The 18066-nt window shown below is 51.4% G+C and overlaps 1 protein-coding gene across 2 annotated transcripts in view; it reads right to left on the reverse strand.

Moving 5' to 3' along the window:
• Window positions 1–841: 841 nt before the first annotated feature.
• Window positions 842–18066, reverse strand: part of LOC114504006 (C-C motif chemokine 8-like) — a 31237-nt gene continuing 14012 nt past the window's right edge. Inside the window, exons 1-3 of one of the 2 annotated variants that reach the window (XM_028521621.2) lie at window positions 2447–2591; window positions 1533–1650; window positions 845–1115 (exon numbers count right to left, since the gene is read on the reverse strand). In XM_028521621.2, the coding sequence (XP_028377422.1) occupies window positions 1010–1115; window positions 1533–1650; window positions 2447–2522 (300 nt within the window). In that variant the 5' untranslated portion in view covers window positions 2523–2591 and the 3' untranslated portion in view covers window positions 845–1009. Of the gene's footprint in view, window positions 1116–1532; window positions 1651–2446; window positions 2592–18066 lie in introns of those variants that run through there. The other variant, XM_036034079.1, reaches the window with a different exon arrangement.

Below are 18066 nucleotides of genomic sequence, written 5' to 3' on the forward strand. Positions count from 1 at the left end.
TCCGTCCATGCAGAGCTCAGCCAGAGGGGATTCCTTCCCCTGGCTCACACCCCTCCCCTCCTCCCCGTCCCGGGTCTGCAGGACTCCCTCCAATCCCCGCCCCATGCCACCCCTCTAGGCCAGCCCTGGTGAAGACCCCTCTTCAGTGGGAAGCTGTACCTACAGCTCTAGGTGATAACCTGGGCTTTCCTCCTAGATCACGTGTCCCTTCTGGAGTGTCGCCCTGGGTCGGAGAGAATTCATTAGATGGTGGAAACCTGGGGTTGGACAGAGAGGTTTGAAGACCGTTGCGAGAGATCGAGAGAGAGGCCGGCAAAGTGAGGGGCAGCGAGGAAGGATGCGGGGATCGAGGCTGTTGCAGAAGGGCCGGGATGTTCCGGACTGGAGCCGGGGCTGAAGCCGAGTGATCTGGTCGTGCGAGGTTCCCCCTGGTCCTCAGCTGAGTCCAGACGGCTTCCCAGAGGCTGGCCCCGTACCCCCAAACCGCTCCCCCCCGCCGTCGCTGCCATTGTCTCCTCCCCAACTAAATGTCATCCCATAAAAGAGCAGACCAAGTCGTTTAAAATTACACATATTTTTATTTGAAAATTCCATAGCTTTCTAACAACACTAATTTCATCAACAACATTGCACGGCATTTACAAAAGCACTGATTTTTCTAAAACAACACAGAGAGCGTCACTCTGACGGCCCACGCAGGACTCCACAATACTGACGGCACGTGACAGGGCGGACAGGTGCGTCGTCATGAACTCGGCGGAGCTCGCAGCACAGAAAACACGTCGCCAGACTGTGCATGTGTTAGGATGTGTGGCAGAGAAAGTCAAGACATCAATAACTTAAACATAATTAAATATCATTCAGGAAAGGTTGTGCTTTAAGTGATTCACCAAAGCAGTCCTTTTGTACATTCGCATAAAATAATAGCTCTCTGCACTGGGGAAGGTTGAGGGGAAAATAAATAAGATTGTCCAGGGTGCTGGAGGTCTCTCCACGCAGGTATGAGGGCTCAAGGCTTCCGAGCTTGGGACTTGCTGTCCAGGTACTTCACGGAATCCTGGACCCACTTCTCCTTGGGGTCAGCACAGATTTCCTTGTTCTTTTTGCTCAGGAAGCTGGGGGCACAATCAGAGGGAGCATTTGGAGGATGTTGCCTGCGAGAGCGACCCGCTGGCTCCCAGACCTGAGCAGCCCTTGCTCCCTGGGGGAGGGGCCCCGACGGGGACAAGAGGAAGGGGAATCACGGGAGAAGAAGTCCTAAAGGAATCTTGCTCCTGCTGTCCCTGGGGAAGCCCTCCAGGCTCCTCCTGGCTGAAGAGACTCGGGTGATCTGACCACCCCCCCAGCAGGGGAGCCTGGTGGGAGGGTGGATTCCTCCTCGCGGGCTCAGTTTCTCTACGGGGTAAAGGACCCTTTTGGCTATGAGGGGATGTGTTTATCTGACTGGTTTGCACATGAACCCTGACCTCTCCCCCTTGTCTGCAGCTCAGATGGAACCCTTGGCTCGGGACGTCGGGACATGGTTCACTCACATCACAGCTTCGTGGGGGCACTGGGTGTTGGTGACTCTGGTGTAGTTCCTCAGATTCTGGATGGGGATCTTCTTACTGCACATATGGAAGCAGCAAGTGACCGGGCTGGAAACGGAATCTGAAAAACGTTTGGCAAAGAGTGAGACAGTTAGGATGTGGCGTGAGCAAGCATTTGCAAGGGAAGGAGGAGAAGGGGGACAGCAAAGCAGACGCAGGAGCTCTAACTGGGACCTGTCACTCCCAAGTTCATTGCCTCAGTCTAGCTCCCACGGCTAGGATGCTACCCGTGAGTCAGTGTCCTGGGCGGGACGGAGGGACCTCTGATTACTGACCCGGAAGGGGAAGATCTTGAATAACAGGGCTCACCCCGTAACTCTATTACAAGGGGCTCCTGAGCCAATGCCTCTGACCTTGCAAAGACAAGAGCTAAGACTTCGCTTCCCAGCTTTTTGTCCCTTGGGCGTTGGAGCCAACCCATGTCACCTGCTGGGATGCCTCTGGACACAGCCTGTGTGCCGCAGCCCCGCTGACCATGACCCCACTGACCATGACCCCGAACTCGAAACCCCGAGCTGTTGTCTCTTCCTCCCCCACCGCTTCCAGAAATGTCCTTCCCGTCCACAATAAGGAATAGTTCCTTTTTTCTGGGCCACATCCCCAACCAGTGGGAGGGCCGTGGAAGCAGTGGCCGCAATTAGTGCCCCAGAGCTGGTAGCAGGAGAGGTCAGAGGGACTGGCCTCAGTGGCCTGGGCGTCCCTTTCTGGCCCTGCCCACAGCTAGCCGGGACGGTTCTGCTCCCTTCCCCTCCTGGTTTTTCACTTTCTCCACCTCAGGCCACGGAGCAAGCACGGCGTGACTCACGCTGGGATGCTGGCACCTGCCGCAGCTGTGACGGTGCACCCGAGGGCCTTACCTGGCTGGGAGAGCACCAGGGTGCTGAGGGCGGCGGCTGCGAGCAGCAGGCACAGCAGGGCTGCGGACGCCTTCATGCCGGAGGGTTCGGATGTGCGCTTCGGCGTGGAGCTGGAGGTTTCTGGGTCGGCTCAGGCGCCTCTGCTCCTGTGGCCACTCTGGCCATCCCGTGCGCCTCTTATAAGGCTCGGAGCGCCCGGGCAGTGTCGTCACCAAGGAAGGATGAAGTAACACCTGGAATGTGCTGAGTAGGCAGCAGAGCCTGGGGATGATTTCCGAACACTGCCATGAGGAAGCTGTGGAGGTCTGATGGTTGGCTCCGCCCGTGGGGCGCAGAAAGGGGATGTGGTTGTGTCCAGCGGGGTGCAGAAAGTGTTCCCTTGGGGCTATGAAGGGCTAGCGTTTCCCTGAAATGGAAAAGGATCCCTTGGATAGGGAGAATGGAAACTGATGTCGCAGCGGAACAAAGAGAACCAAGGGTTTGACCCTTCCCAGGGCCCCGGAGGCTTGAGCTGGGGCCCCACGCTTGACCTGTGTTCTCTGCCAGACCCGGGTCCCTGACGTGCTACGCCGGTCCGGCTCCTCGGAAACCCACTCAGGTCGCTCGTTGTTTCGCATCCTTACTGGCATTTGTTATTGTCGGGTTTTGGATTTTAGCCATTCTAATATGCGTGTAGTGATGTCTCATTGATTTTAATTTGCGATTCCCTGCTGACATATGATGCTGAACATCTCTTTATATACTTATTTTCCATCTACGTATCTTCTCTGGTGAGGTGTCTTTGGTGAGATTAATCACCTATTTTTTAAATTAGGATGTTTGGTCCTGGCTGGCGTAGCTCAGTGGATTGAGCGCGGGCTGCAAACCAAAGCATCGCAGGTTTGATTCCCAGTCAGGGCACATGCCTGCGTTGCAGGCCACGGCCCCCAGCAACCGCACATTGATGTTTCTCTCTCTCTCTCTCTCTCTCCCTCCCCTCCCTCTCTAAAAAATAAATAAATAAATAAATCTTTTTAAAAAATTAGGATGTTTGTTTTCTTATTCTTGATTTTTTACAGTTCTTTTTATACCTTAGACATAAGTCCTTTAATAGATACATGTTTTCCAAATATTTTCTCCCAATCTATGACTTGTCTTCCCGTTCTCTTAATAGTGTCTTTCAGAATACAAGGTTTTCATTTGAATGAAGTCCAACCTATCAATTATTTCTTTCATGGATTGTGCTTTTGGTGTTGTATCTGTGAAGTCATCGCCAAACTCACAATCGCCTAGATTTTCCTTTTTGTTATTTTCTAGAAATTTTATAGTTTTGAATGTTACATTTAGGTCTATGATTCCTTTTGAGTTAAATTTTTGTGGAAGAGGTAAGGTCTGTGTCTAGTTTTCTTTGTGTGTGTGTGTGTGGTTTTTTTTTTTTGCATGTATTTTTCTAGTTCTAGAACCATTTGTTGAAAAGGCTATTCTTTATTAAATCACCTTTGCTTCTTTTTTTCAAAGATCGGTTAACTAGATTTGCGTGGGTCTGTTGCTGGGAACACTATCCTGTTTTCTTGATCTTTGTTTATTTTTTCACCATTGCCACATTGTTTGGAGTAGTGTTTGTTGGTTTGTTTTTAATTCTCACCTGCAGACACACTTACTGATTTTAGAGAGAGGGGAAAGGAGAGAGAGAAAGAGGGAGAGAAACATCAGTTGGTTGGCCCAACCGGGGACCAAAACCACAACCTGGGCACGTGTCCTGACTGGAATCCAACCTGCCACCTTTCAGCTTGTGGGACGATGCACCAACCCACGGAGCCACACTGGCCAGGGCCGACAAGTGTCGCTCTACATTAAATATTGAAGTTGGGCAGTGTCAGCCCTCTGGCTTTGTCCTTCTTCAGCATTGTGATAGCTGTTCCGGGTCACTGCCTTTCCATTCAAACCTTAGAATCGGTTGTTAATACGCACCAGATAGCTTGGTGAGACTTCTTTTGGGGTTGTGTTGAATTTATAGGTTGGGTTGGAAAGAACAGACATGCTGATAATATTGACTCTTCTTATTTCTAAACACAGAGTATCTCTCCGTTTACTGGGATTGTCTTCCGTCTTTCACCAGTTTCGTAGTTTTCCTCATGTTGGTATTACACATATTATCTTAGATTTATTCCTCAGTGCTTAATATCTGGTGCTAGTATCAAGGGGATTGTGTTATTAATTTCACATTGCAGTTGTGCATTGTTGGTATATAGAAAACTAATTGAATTTTATATATTAACTTTATATCCTGAAACCTTTCTATAGTCACTTGTTAGTTACAGGAGGGTTTTATTTGTTTGTTTGTTTGTTTGGGGGGTGTATTTCAGTTGATTCTTTTTCCTACATGGATAATTACATCTTCTACAAACAAAGGCAATTTTACTTCTTGTTCCCAACCCGTCTACCTTTTATTCCCTTGTCTTGTCTTAGTGCGTTAGCTAGAACTTGCAGTAAGATGTGCAAGGGAACATCCTTGCCTTATTCCCAATTTTAGGAAGAAAAGCATCTTTTCTTACAATTAAGTATGATGGGAGGTGTAGGTCTTTTGTGGGTGTTCTTTATGGAGTCAAAGAAGTACCCTCTTTTCCTAGTCTGCTGGAAGTTTTTTTATCACAAATGGGGGGATTGGGTTTTGTCAAAAGCTTTCTATTGATATCATCATATTGACATAAGATTTTTTTCTTCTTAATGCTGTTGATGTGATGAATTACTATATACACTGATTTTCAATTGGTTTCAAAAAATTTTTAAAGATTTTATTTATTTATTTTTAGAGAGGGAAGGGAGGGAGATAGAGAGAGAGAGAGAAACATCAATGTGAGGTTGCTGGGGGCCATGGCCTGCAACCCAGGCATGTGCCCTGACTGGGAATCAAACCTGTGACACTTGGTTTCAAATTGTTTTGTATAATTATTTTTATACATCACTGGGTTTTATCCACTAATCTTTTGTTGAGGATTTTTGCATCTGTGTTCATGAGGTAGTTCTGTGGTTCTCAGTTGACCTTTACTTTTCTTTTGTTGTAGTGTCTTTTTTTTTTAAGATATTATTCACTCATTTTTAGAGAGGGAAGGAAGGGAGAAAGAGAGAGAGAGAGAGAGAGAGAAACATCAATGTGCGGTTGCTAGGGGTCATGGCCTGCAACCTAGGCATGTACCCTAACTGGGAATCGAACCTGTGACACTTGTTGTAGTGTCTTTGTGTGGTTTTGGTGTCATGGGAATGCTAAACTCGGAATAAATTAGGGAGTGTCATCTCTGTTTCTGTCTTCTAGAATAAACAGTGAAAACAAGGTGTCCTTTGTTATTTAAATGTTTGGTAGACTTAATGAGTAAAACCATCTAGGTCTGGTGCTTTCTCTTTTGAAAGGTTACTAATTGCTCATTAAATTTCTTTAAGAGATATAAGCAAATTCAGATTACTGTCTTCTCCTTGGATGAATTCTGGTAGATGGTGTCTTTCAAGAAATTGGTTCCTTTTTCTTCTAAGTCATCAAATTTGTGGGTATACAGTTGTTCATAATATTCCTTTATTATCCTTTTATTGCCTGTGGGGTCGGTAGTGATGGCTCTTCATTTCTGATGTTAGTCATTTGTGTCTCCTATTTTTTCTTGCTTCTCCTGACTAGAAATTGATCAATTTTGTTGCTCTTTTCAGAGAACCAGCTCTCTATGGTTTCCTTATTTTCAATATTATTGATTTCGCTCTAATTTTTTTTTATTTCTTCTGCTCTTCTTTTTTTCTAGTTTCCTAAGGTGGGAGCTTAGACGATTAATTCTAGATCTTTCTTATGCAAAATATGCATGCAATGGTATAAATTTCTAAGTTTTGTCTTGCAGAACCCCACAGATTTCGGTAAATTGTATATTTATTTTTATTTCATTCAAAATATTTTGAAATTTCCCTGGAAATTTCTTCTTTGAAGCATGTGTTATTTTTTTAAAGATTTTATTTATTTATGTTTAGAGAGGGAAGGGAGGGAGAAAGAGAGAGAGAGAAACATCAATGTGCGGTTGCTGGGAGCCGTGGCCTGCAACCCAGGCATGTGCCCTGACTGGGAATTGAACCTGCGATGCTTTAGTTCACAGCCCACGCTCAATCCACTGAGCTATGCCAGCTGGGGCCAAAGCTTGTATTATTTAGAGGTATGTTGTGTCTCCAGGTACCCAGGTGTGTTTCTGTTCTTGATTTCTGCTTTAAGTCCACTGCGGTCTGAGACGGCATGAGGCACAATTTTTCCTCTTTTAAAAACGTTAAGCAGCCCTGGCTGGCATAGCTCAGTGGATTGAGCGCGGGCTGGGAACCAAAGTGTCCCAGGTTCGATTCCCAGCCAGGGTACATGCCTGGGTTGCAGGCCATAACCCCCAGCAACCGCACATTGATGTTTCTCTCTCTCTCTCTCTCTCTCTCTATCTCCCTCCCTTCCCTCTCTAAAAATAAATAAATAAATAAATCTTAAAAACGTTAAGCTATTGTGCGACCCCAAAGTGTTTGCTTTTGTTGTTGTTGTTGAGTGAAGTAGTCCACAGATGTCCATTAGAAAGCTGATGAAACATTATCATTCACGTCTCCATCCAATTCCACAGCAACGAGATCAATAAATCAAAACGTGCAGCTATCCTTAAGGCTCTCAATCAAGTTAAAAGATAGTCGCAGCGTGGGAGATGTTGCAGCTTTACTAAAAGGTGCATTTATTACACTTACAAACACTGGACAGCTGCTCAGGAGATATTTGCCTGGTTGAGAGGGAAAACTAACCTGCAGGACAGTGGCTTCCTTAGTGATGTGACACCAAGAGGGGGCCTTTGGGACCTGTGGGGGCCGGTGGGGGGACAGAGGCCTCTGGGAAGGCCGTGGGTGGATGAAGAAAGAGAAAGAGACAGCGTGTCTCCAAAGCAGGAGAGAATGCAGGTCCTGGGACCCTGCCAGGGCCCAGAGGAGCGAATGCTGTGGGGCCTCGGAGGGGCCAGGGGTCAGGGGCCAGGGGTCAGGGCCCAGCCGGGGGCTCCAGGCTCCTAGGTCTGCAGGGAGCTCGGAGATCTCAGCTGCGAAAGTCGCTTGGATTACACAATGCCCCTCTGTTTTCTTTTTTTAAACCGAGTTCCAGAAATCCCAACATAAAAACTTAAAACGAAACCGCCACTTCAGCAACTGTCCTGTCTAGAAGCCTGGCCGTGCTGTTTAAGGAAGTGGTTGCCTTTTCCTTTTCTCCTTGGTGTCTTCTTCTCAAAGAGCAATTTCCTTAAAGCCGTTTTGACGGCTCACCTGCGGCTCAGGGGCCGTGAAGGGTGGCTCGGGGTCAGAAACAAGTGTCTGGGGGAGGAGGGCAGAAAATAAGGACTGAGCTGGATTCTTCTGCGGTTCTCAAAGGAGGTGCTGACAGAGTTCTGGCAATGAGGGTATTCACGTGTTTCATTTCCCCCAGCTCGGCCCAAAGTGTCCACATTGGTCACACACTAATAGAATGGGTTGGAAGAGACATTTGCAATTCATTTATGTAACCCTTCCCCTTAACTAATGAGAGAAAGAATCACAGAGACCAAGTGATTTGTCTTCGGGTGCACAACTAGCCGCTCGGTGACGAGCCAAGGCTGGCGAGTGGGCGTGTCAGGACAGGAGCCGCTCCAAGTTGGAACACCAGAACCAGGCAGAAGCCTACAGTTTCTGGAGGTGGCCCAAAACCCCACACACGGTCCAGTGCTTCGGCCCCCAGATGTGCCCGTAATCTCAGGGTCCCCGGGCAGTTACCACTACAGTATGCCTTAGACCTCTGCGACAGGGTGACTCGGGATCTTGGGAGATGATGCCCCGACGTTCCTGTTTTTGAAGTGGTCCAGGCAATTTTTAGCCATGGCCCATTGGGGAGTCGATAACCTAGTTCAAATGTCTCCTTGACAGATAGGTAAACTGAAGCACTTTCACAACTCAGTAAAGAACTCGAACCAGGACTCAGAGAAATGGCCACCTGCCTGATTAGGCAGCGGGCCTCCTGGTTTGGCCCCTGGTCCGGTCCGTGGGCTGGTCTTCACTCTAATGGAGGCCCCAGAATTTCTGGTATTTTGGGTCTCTAAGTGCATGTTTGAGGAAAAAACAATGATGGTCCCAGCTGAAATGTAAAAGATGTCAAGGAAGAGTACTTGATATGTCTTGTTTTTTATTATTGTTTTATTACGGTTGTCCAAGGAGGATTACTTGATATGTCTTTTTTGTTGTTGTTTTATTACCGTTGTCCCCATGTTCCCCCATTGCTCTCCCCCGTCCCGCCCACCCCCACTCCCCGGCTCCCACGGCCCATCCCCGCCCTGCTGCCCTCGTCCGTGGGTCATTTCTACCTGCTCCTTGACCACACGCTTCCCGGTCTTTGCCCCCTTATCTGCCCCCCGCCTCTGCTCACTGTCGGTCTCTTCCTCGTTTCCCTGCCCCGGGTTCCACGTCGCTCACGTGCTTGTGTTGTTCAGGAGGCTCTCCTTATGGGCGAGATCACACGGTTTTTGTCTTTCGCCGCCTGGCTCCTCCAGAGGAGCCTAGACAGACTCCACCCGGCCTCGGGAGCCTGTAGCCCGATCCCACCACAGCCTTGCATCATCATTCCCCACTCAACTCGAACATTTTCTTGGCAGAGAGGACCTTCTCGGACTCAAGAAACTATTGAGTAATATCTATCCGTGGCCTTTATAGCTGCATGGACTCAAGTGGAGTTTTAGGATGCACTCCCGGAATGGTGTCTGGGTTCGAGGTCGTTGGAGGAAGAGGAGGAGTAGGCAGGGTCGTTGGACTGAAAGTGAGGGCACGTCCGAGCCTTCAGGGGAACCAGGACGTTACCTCGGTGGCAGCCAGCTGTCTGGTCACTCCCGGGGCTTTGGGGCGGGGCGGGGTGGATGGTTTTACTGGGATGTGGATAGAAATCGCCAGACCTGCTCTGCTGGTTATGGGGGGTGGGAGGCAGCTGCCGTGACCCTGGGCTCCTAGCCGGCTTGGCGGGGTGAATTCCAGTCCCTGTGTCACCCTGTGCCACCTCTGCTGGCGGCCGTAGAATGGGGAGGGGCCAGCATGGCACAGCCGCCTCTCATCCGGGTTCCAACAGTCGCCTCCCGAATGGCCAAGCGGAGGCTTCTGGCTCTGCTCTGCTCTTTCTTTTCTGGCCACGGTGGCAGGTCCGACCGACAGGGAGATTCTTCTGGACTCTTGAAGGCCTTTGCCCGGAGTGACACATGCCATTTCTGCTTGTTTCCTTGACCCAAAAGTGACTCATAGAGCTGGCCTTTTTGCAAGGGGGCATGGAAGCGCGATCCTGCCACGTGACAGAAGAACAGGAACTGGAAATACCAGCGAGCCTCCCCGGTCACCCCTGCACGTGCCCTCTTATCCGTATCAGCTCCTGCACTAAGGGACCGTTCTACGTGATATTCCTGGATTAGAGCACATCTCTGCTTCACATTCTAAATAGTCCACTTTTTAAAAAAAATATTTTGTTTCATTTCAGCTGGAGGCAGCGTGGTGAGTCTCGATATTTCCATAACACCTTAGAAGCATTCCACAGCAAACATGCTGTAGGATAGTGGCCCTCCCCCGCACCGCGGACTCGGGTGAAATGTCGGGCACTCTGCTAAGGACCACCGCACGGGGTCATCCGCCCCAGCTCAGCAAGGCGGGAGATCGTCACCGAGTTCTGCACGCACACAGGTGTGAGCTGGTCTCTAGAGACACATTTTTCATCTCCTTGGTTACAAAGACCACAGTGAACAGGCGGGGTCACGGCTGGAGGTGAGCGCCTGGGCAACTCTGCGCAGGGGGCGCTGTGCTACAAAACGTTCGGTGTCCGGCCCGACACAGTCCCTGTTTTGTCTGTGTCGGCGTCTTTTTTTTTTTTTTTTTAAATGAATCGATACTGGGCAGTCTACCTGACTTAACCCTCTGTCTTGAACTCCACTGCATGCTGAACCAAATGTGTTTTACTATCTTGATGTCAACAATGACAACTAGTTTCTAAAGATAAAAAGCATCGCATGCATTCAACTGGAGAAATTCAAGGTCGGCGTAGGAAACAGGAACGGATTCTATCGCTGGAAGGAACCGAAAACGCGGAGCGGCTCTCTCCGGGCGCCGCCCACGTGGACGCGAGCCCGGGCGGATGACGCGGGGGCGGGTTAGCCGGGTCCCAGGAACGTTGTCCTCCGAGCCCTGCGGGGGCAGCAGCACTGCCTGCTCCCTCAGCAGGGGCCTCGGGTGAGAAAGTGCCGTTGCCACCCACAGCTCCCCAGTGCCCCGCGTGAGCGTGCGGTGTTTCATTCCGCGTCGTTCCCGCTCCAGTCTCCCAGGCTGCTGTGACCCCACAGAACCCGAGTGGCCGCACTGGCCCTCCCGGGGCTGCTGCCGCCATCGGGGGCGTCTTCCGGCATCTGCCCTCCACGGGCAGGGGTACCGCCCTGGGGGCAGGTGCTGCTCTTCTTCCCCGTGTCGGAAACCTCGTGAGGGCTTGTCCCTTCCGATAGCGGCTTCTGAGGCCTTCCCCGGCCCAGACTCTGACCGCCACGCCCCAGAGTAAGACGGCCCTGGAAGGAGTTTTAGTGACTTTTAAATATTTGCACGCACTTTGCAGGAAACGTAAAAGATGTACAGAAATGCCTAGAGGAAAGGACAGCACTTGTGAATGTGCGTTCAGGGTGACGGGCATGTCTGGGTTCGGCCTGGGACTTCTCATTGAGAGCACTGAGAGTCCAGGGCCCAGGCAACCCCTCCACCCCGGGCAAATCAGGGCGTCTTCTCTGTGTTTTAAATACGAAGGTGGAACCTGGCGGGTGTGTTCGCTCGTTTTAGCCCTTTCTACTCTCCTCTCTTCGCTGTGTGTGTGTGTATGTGTGTACATGTGTGTTTTGTGTACCTGCACACATACACATGTGTGTAGACATACTCCTACCCATGCACACACATATGTAAACACACACATATATGGACATGGTGCACATATAGTAATATTTACAGCTTTTCTTCACTTAATGTTGGTCATACGCTCTTCCAGGTCATTAGGTCCTCTTCGATTGCTTGGATGTTAAAGATTTCATACAAGGTATATATGTGTATATACACACACACATATATATATAATAATTAAAGCATTTCACTATAGTGGGTATGTATAGTAATGCTTTTACTTTAAAAATAACTTTAATTAACATTATGATGAAAAAGCCAGTTTAAAAATCCTGACTGATATATTCACCTATTTCTGTATGTGTCTAATGAACACACACAATGGACGAAATGCTGTAGCTTTTCATACCTATGACCACACTACTTTCTGGGCAGTTCTACCCTGGACAGCGTTCATCCTCTGGGTGAGCAGAATAATGGACACCCCCCCGCCTCCTGCCCCCTGCAAACGTTCACTCCCTCATCCGGGACCTGTTACCATGCAAGGTAAAGGGGTCTTTGCAGGTGTGGTTCAAGGTAAGGCCTTGCGAGGGGAGAGTCTCCTGGGTGGTCCAGGTGGGCCCAGTCTAATCTTAAGGCAGCACATGAGGCAGAAAAAGAATAGATGTGTGGTGTTTAAGCCATTGTTTTTGTGGCACCTCATGATGACAATAGAAAAAAATGAACACATTATCCTTTTAAAATATTCAATGCTTTGTCAATAAAAATGTGACCTCGAATACGGGCAACACTAGCCAGTAGTGACAGAATCCAGATGAGGGGTTCCGCGTGGGGGGTCTCCACCGGCAGGAGGCGAGAAGAGGACATGACTGGGGCTCAGGAACGCCCTGCAAATGTCGACCAGGGCGGTGGCTCTGTGGGACGTCGACACACGTGACACTGACTCCACTTGATCGAAGGAAAGTATTCCCTCCATTAAACGGTGAGGATTCGGCAAATGCCAGCCTCAGCGTGTTTCGATTCCTATTTCCTGGCTGGTATTTCAGCTTCAGGGGTTTTTGTTTTTCGTCGCGTGCATCCCCTGACCGTGTCCTTAGCTTAGGAGTTCTTATGGATGCATGAGGGACTCCAAAACCACTCTTTTTATTTTCCATGCACTGAAAACACAGCATCCTCTCCCAACAGCACCGATGTGGGGACCTTGAAATACACCCTGACGTCAGCCTTTCCGCCTGCATGAGAGAGGAACTAAAGCCGTGCCAGGATGGCAGCTTTTTTTAAGCCTTGGGGACTGTCCCAACCGTTGCATCATGTGGAACCGGCCCCCGGAGTCCAGCGTGGTCTCTGGACTGAGTCCGCACGGACTTCCCAGTCCAGACATGGCACCGCTGTCCCGTTGGATATAATCACCCCAGGGTGCTGCGCTTCCCCAGGGATGTGGCTTTGTGGACAAAGTGCATCCGGAAGCCAAAGCGGGAATAACCGTGGAAGGTTGTGATGAGGGTGACCACTGGGTGGGAGATCCCAGGGATTCAGGAGAAGCAGGTGTCGCCCTGGCTTGTCTGCAGAGTAGCTATGGGGCCTGAACAGGTGCAGTCTCGTCTGTAAACATGAGGATGCCTGAGATCAGGGCGACACACAGCTTGCAGTGAGAGGGACAGCCCGAGAGGACGGTTAGAAGAAAGAGTGAGGCCTTCTCTGGAGCTCAGAGAAAGAGTGATGTGGTTCTTGACTGGCGTCTTCCAAGGCCACAGGGTCAGGGGTGACCCCAGGGTTGTGACATGGGGACCATTTCTGAGCCAAGAGATACCCACACGCCCCCCTCTCTTTCATTCTCCCGTGGCTATCTTCTTGAAACGCTGAGGGCATCAGGGATTGGCTGGGAAAGATTCTTGCCTGCGTATCTCCTGGAGGTGGGGTGCTGGTTGATACCACGAAGGCCAGCAGCCAGATTCGGGGTGCTTGGGTGCTCATTTCAACTCCCTGCACCTCGGTGTCCTGATCAGTAAAACGAGTGTGAATTCAGTGAGTTCCCACAGGAGAAGGGCACGGCCAGGGAGCCGTCCGCCTATGACCAGCACTGAGTGAGTCGCGCCCCCCCCCCACCCGGTGGGTATTGATGACGAGGGGCTGTGGGGGTCAGAGGCCGCTAGGAAAGGACCCAGAGCGTGTACCCTTGGGCAGGGGTCCTCTTGGCTGCCTTCATGCTTCCAGACGGAGACGTGTGGCAGAGACGGGCCTGGGTGGGGGTGGGAGGCCTCTGCTGTAGCTGAGGAAATGAGGCTCCCGCCTGCGGGGACGCAGGAGGTCCCTGAAGGCTCATGGGAACCCCAGACGCGGAGCGCTCTGGGCCCCGGAACGAAGGGCGCGCACGCACGCAGGTCCCGCACGCAGGTCCCGGGTGTGAGTGATACCGAGAGGCTCCGCGGCCGACTTCTGCAGGGAGTTCAAAGGCTTTGATTTCATGGTTTTCCTCCTTTGGTTTTCTTGGTTTTGACCAGGTTTGGGGAAATCTCGGTGTGAAAAACCGAAATGAAACTGGACATCCGCCCAAGTGCTGCAGCTATTCCGTCCGATCCCCACAAGGTGGTTGGTGGCTCTGCCTCCCCCCTTTCCCCTCTGGGGGGCTTCTTAGCAGCCCTCGAAAGCAAATACAACAAAATGCTGGTCATTTAGGAGACAGTGAGTGGTGAGATGGGGGGGGCAGGGGGGGGTCTGCACCAGGGGTCCCCAACCCCGGCCACGGACCGGTACCGCACAGCAGGAGGTGAGCTTGAATGGAATGCACTTGAATCAACCTGAAACCACCGATCCCCCCCCCCCCCCCAGTCTGCAGAAAAACTGTCTTCCTCGAAACCAGTCCCCAGTGCAGAAAAAGTTGGAGACTGCTGGCAATGACAGCAGTGAGTTAGTATTGGGAAGGAAATGAGTCCCCTGCAGTGGAAGCTGATCTCCATCTTCTTAAGTGATTCCCAAGGAATGCCAGGGTCGGGTGGGAGAATGCCCTGGGAGCCCTAAGTCCTGGCTGCCTTCTGCCTTGCCCCAGATTTACTCAGCAATCCCAGCGCCCTAGAGACAGCAGAGAGAGGCAGTAAAGGAAAGGGGTGCTTTCCAGCCCATCGCACCGCTAGTCCGAGGTAAGCCCAGACGGAAGGTGAGCAGCGACCCCTGTCAGAGTGAAGCAGGTTGTGACAAAGACGACCACCCAAGTTCAGGACCCGGGGCAGACACCCGACGTGAGGGCGTGCAGGAAGCTCAGAGAGCGTCTCGCGCCCGGGTCCCAGACCAGGCTGCTCCCCAGGGGCCAGGGAGACCTTCAGTGCCTCCCATGGCCTTCAGAACTGAACTCAGGCTGTCCACCTTGACCTTCACGATCCTCCAAAATAGGACTCCCAGCTTGCATCCCCAAATGTTGAAACTTTGCTCCTTTTTCTTAGACCGTATTCCGTACAGGGGAGATTTCTGCTTCTTGCCCACTCTCCTCCTCTCCACCCTGAGCTAACTTTGTAGGGCCAAATCCCAAGGATTTTTTTTTTTTGCCCTGAATTTTAAATTATTTTAGTGCTTTGTCCTGAAAATGCAATGCATACTTAAACCCATATAATAGAAACAGCCATGTAAATCCACTCGCAGAGCCTCTGCATACACATGTTCAGATTTTATCCCTGAGAGGACTTCAGATTACCCACACACCACTAACTGTGTATGGAGACTGTTGTGAGCCGCACCGATCACTTGAAAATAGGCACAAAACACTGAGAACAAAGCATCTTCCTCTTTTCCAGGAGAAATGTCTTCTGGTAAGTTACACAGGTGAAACGTCCCTGGTGTCAGTTCTGGGCGAACCGGGCATTGAACGAGACAGGAGCCCACCCCAGTGTTTCCGGACAGACCCTGCTCACATCAAAGTGTCACCCACCCATCCAGCCTGTTGTCGCAAAGGGCTTCTCCTGAGGTCTTGGGTTACACCCTATCCGTAGGTCTCAGGGGTAAGGATAGACAGAGAAATTCTGGAGGCTATTGGAAGAGATCCAGAGGGAGGTTTTCCGTGGGATGGTGGGCAGGTGAGGAAAGGGACGGCTGTGGGCTGGCGCCGGACAGGTGACTCAAGTCCTTGAGTCCCAGCAAGCTGATGCCGGGCACCGAAGTCCCGGGCCCAGATGCCGCCTGTCTTGAACCCGGGCAGAGGCTGTTTCGGTTCTGTCCCAGCCTCCCCTGTCCTCTGGCTGCTCTTCCTGTTTGCTCTGAGTTTCGATTCACCGTTTTCTAGGAAGCGGAGAGTTAGGAGGCCGGGAAGGAAGAAGCCCTGTCCTTTGGCAGGGGCACGCGCTGGAATGCTGCAATGGGATCTGAAACCTACACAGCGGGCCCTGGGGCATTTCCAGGAAACGAGAGAGAAAACCAGCAGGAGAGGGCTGAGCACGCTTCCCTTTCAGTCCCAAGACCAAAGCGGGGGAGGCAGACACTTCACCTCTTTCATCTGACCTTTCCTCCTCCTTTCCTTTGGATGCAACCTGGCCTTCTGCAGGCTGGGAGGGTCCTGACGCAGGCACCGCCCTCTGCCTGGCTTGCCCGGTCCCTTAATCACTAAGCCCCCTCCAGGACAATAGGGTTCTGGTCACCATCAAATAACCTTAGGGGAAAGCCTTGGGCCTGCTGACCACGGAGAGAGGGTTTCAGTCCAACCCTCACATCTGGGCCTCGCTCGTGTTTCAGCTCTAGGTCCAGAAAAGCAGACCCACCCCGCTGCCCACATGCTTGCGAAACCACACAGAGCAAGGCCATGGCCGACACGGGGACCTGACGCAATGAGCAACTACCGCTGCCCTAGCCCCGGCCGATCAAGAAAACTGCGACTCCAACTCCACCATGATGAGTGGTTTTCCTCCAGTGTGACCCATTTCCCAGAAGCCATCTGGGAACCAAGTCTTTGAACATGAACTCGCCCGTGACTCTGGGCTTGGCAGCATGCCCTTGACGGACACACCGTTACTTGCTTTGCTACAGACTCTTGCTTGCATTTGCTTGGGCTTTGATGCCTAAAGGCAAACCAACCCCTTTAGTTCGGTAACACAGTTATGTCCAGTTTAAGAGCGTGAGATGCTCAGCGTTGTGTGATTGTAGGGGTTCCAATTCCTCTTCAATGAGACACCTTCTGTAGAAGAGGGAGAGAAGAAGAAAATGGGGGTCATGAGAGAGAGGAGAGGACCCACAGTTTCTCCCGTTTCCCCCCTCTGGCAGCACCCTCATGAGGGGCTCAGAACTGTGGCCGGGACCCCAGCCAGAGGCTCCCCACACCTCCACCTGGCCAAACCCTGCCAACTTCATTAGGCCCAGGGTGGTATTCACTTAGAACTTCGGCTGAACAAAGGATTCCAGGAATTCTACCGTGCTAAAGTACTTTGATCTTGGCATCAGAGATGAGCTGGGGGGGCAGATGAAGAGTTTGGAGTGTGGTGGTTTGCACATCTTGGTTTAGCTGTCCAAGTGTTTCCCCCAAGTGAGTTCATAGGGGGAATCCCATCGACCAGCCAGGGCAAGCCGGGCAGTCTGCAGGATACAGAAGCAGGAGGGGTCTATCCCTTACACCCAGGACTCCCGTTAAACGCCTCACCCCCGTAACACGCACACCCACAGTCTTGCAGATGATGCTGATGGACAAAGTAGGAACACAGCTCCAAGGTAGGAACACTCGTGGCGTCTACTGGCTGAGGGCTGCCTCCCTCTACTGGACAGCTGGTGCAGAGGCAAGGAACTGCACCACGAGGGCACGGGAGAATAAACCGCAACAAACGTGTTTGGGATCCTTCCAGGGACATTTGTCCAGCTCTCGCTGCGCTCTGCGCTCACCCCTGCTTCTGACTGGGCTCCCCCTGTCTGAGCCGACAGTTCTCAGTGAAGCCCTATTAGTGACGTGGGAATGTGGGGAAGGGCACAGGGACCCTGCCCGGAGGGGACTATGTAACAGGGTGAAACCAGGGGGACCCCAAATAGGAATGTGTCATGGGGTCCAGAACTCAGGGCATCTGGGAAATATTTTTAATATATGGAATGTCCTTACCCTCTGCAATTCTGAGCTGGGGGATGGGACACATGGAGCAGGGCCATGGAGAGTTGTGTTGCATAGCAACAGCTTTGCAGCTAACCTCTGGCATGGTCATTTAACAGCATTATCTATACCTTTAACTGGCTTCATGGATATGTTAAATAGCTGTGTCCTTGCTCTGAGCCAGGAGGATGGGAGTGACTTCCACCCAGGATATAACTGGGAGGCAACGCCCCCTGGTTACAGTGCTTGCATAAGAGCTTGGAGATGATTGGCTCCACACCATGGGGCCACCCCTGCCCGGACTTACTATGGCAGCCCAGTAAAGCTGGGAAATACAGGAATGCAGGCAGGTGTAACTGATTGTGGGAGTCGTCGGAAATGGTGAGGCAGAGGAAGACTCCCACCCGGATTTAAACCCAGACACGGCCATGCGGGAGGGTTGGAATCACACGGCTTTGGGGTGCTCCCTTTTGCCACGTGGCTTGGGAAGCAGGAGAGACCTTGCTGGGAAGGAAAGGGGAGAAAGGACTCATGCTGGTGGGCCAGGAGAAGGTGCCACATGGTTTTGGATTAACTGGAGATCGTGGTGGTGACACAGTGGATGGTGCCAGGAACTGAGGGGCTGCCTGAGCCACGGACTTCTGCTGCTTCTCCTGAGACGTGGTACCCCAGACTGGGCCGA

Source organism: Phyllostomus discolor, chromosome 8 (assembly GCF_004126475.2).
Source record: "Phyllostomus discolor isolate MPI-MPIP mPhyDis1 chromosome 8, mPhyDis1.pri.v3, whole genome shotgun sequence".
NCBI classification, from domain to species: domain Eukaryota; kingdom Metazoa; phylum Chordata; class Mammalia; order Chiroptera; family Phyllostomidae; genus Phyllostomus; species Phyllostomus discolor.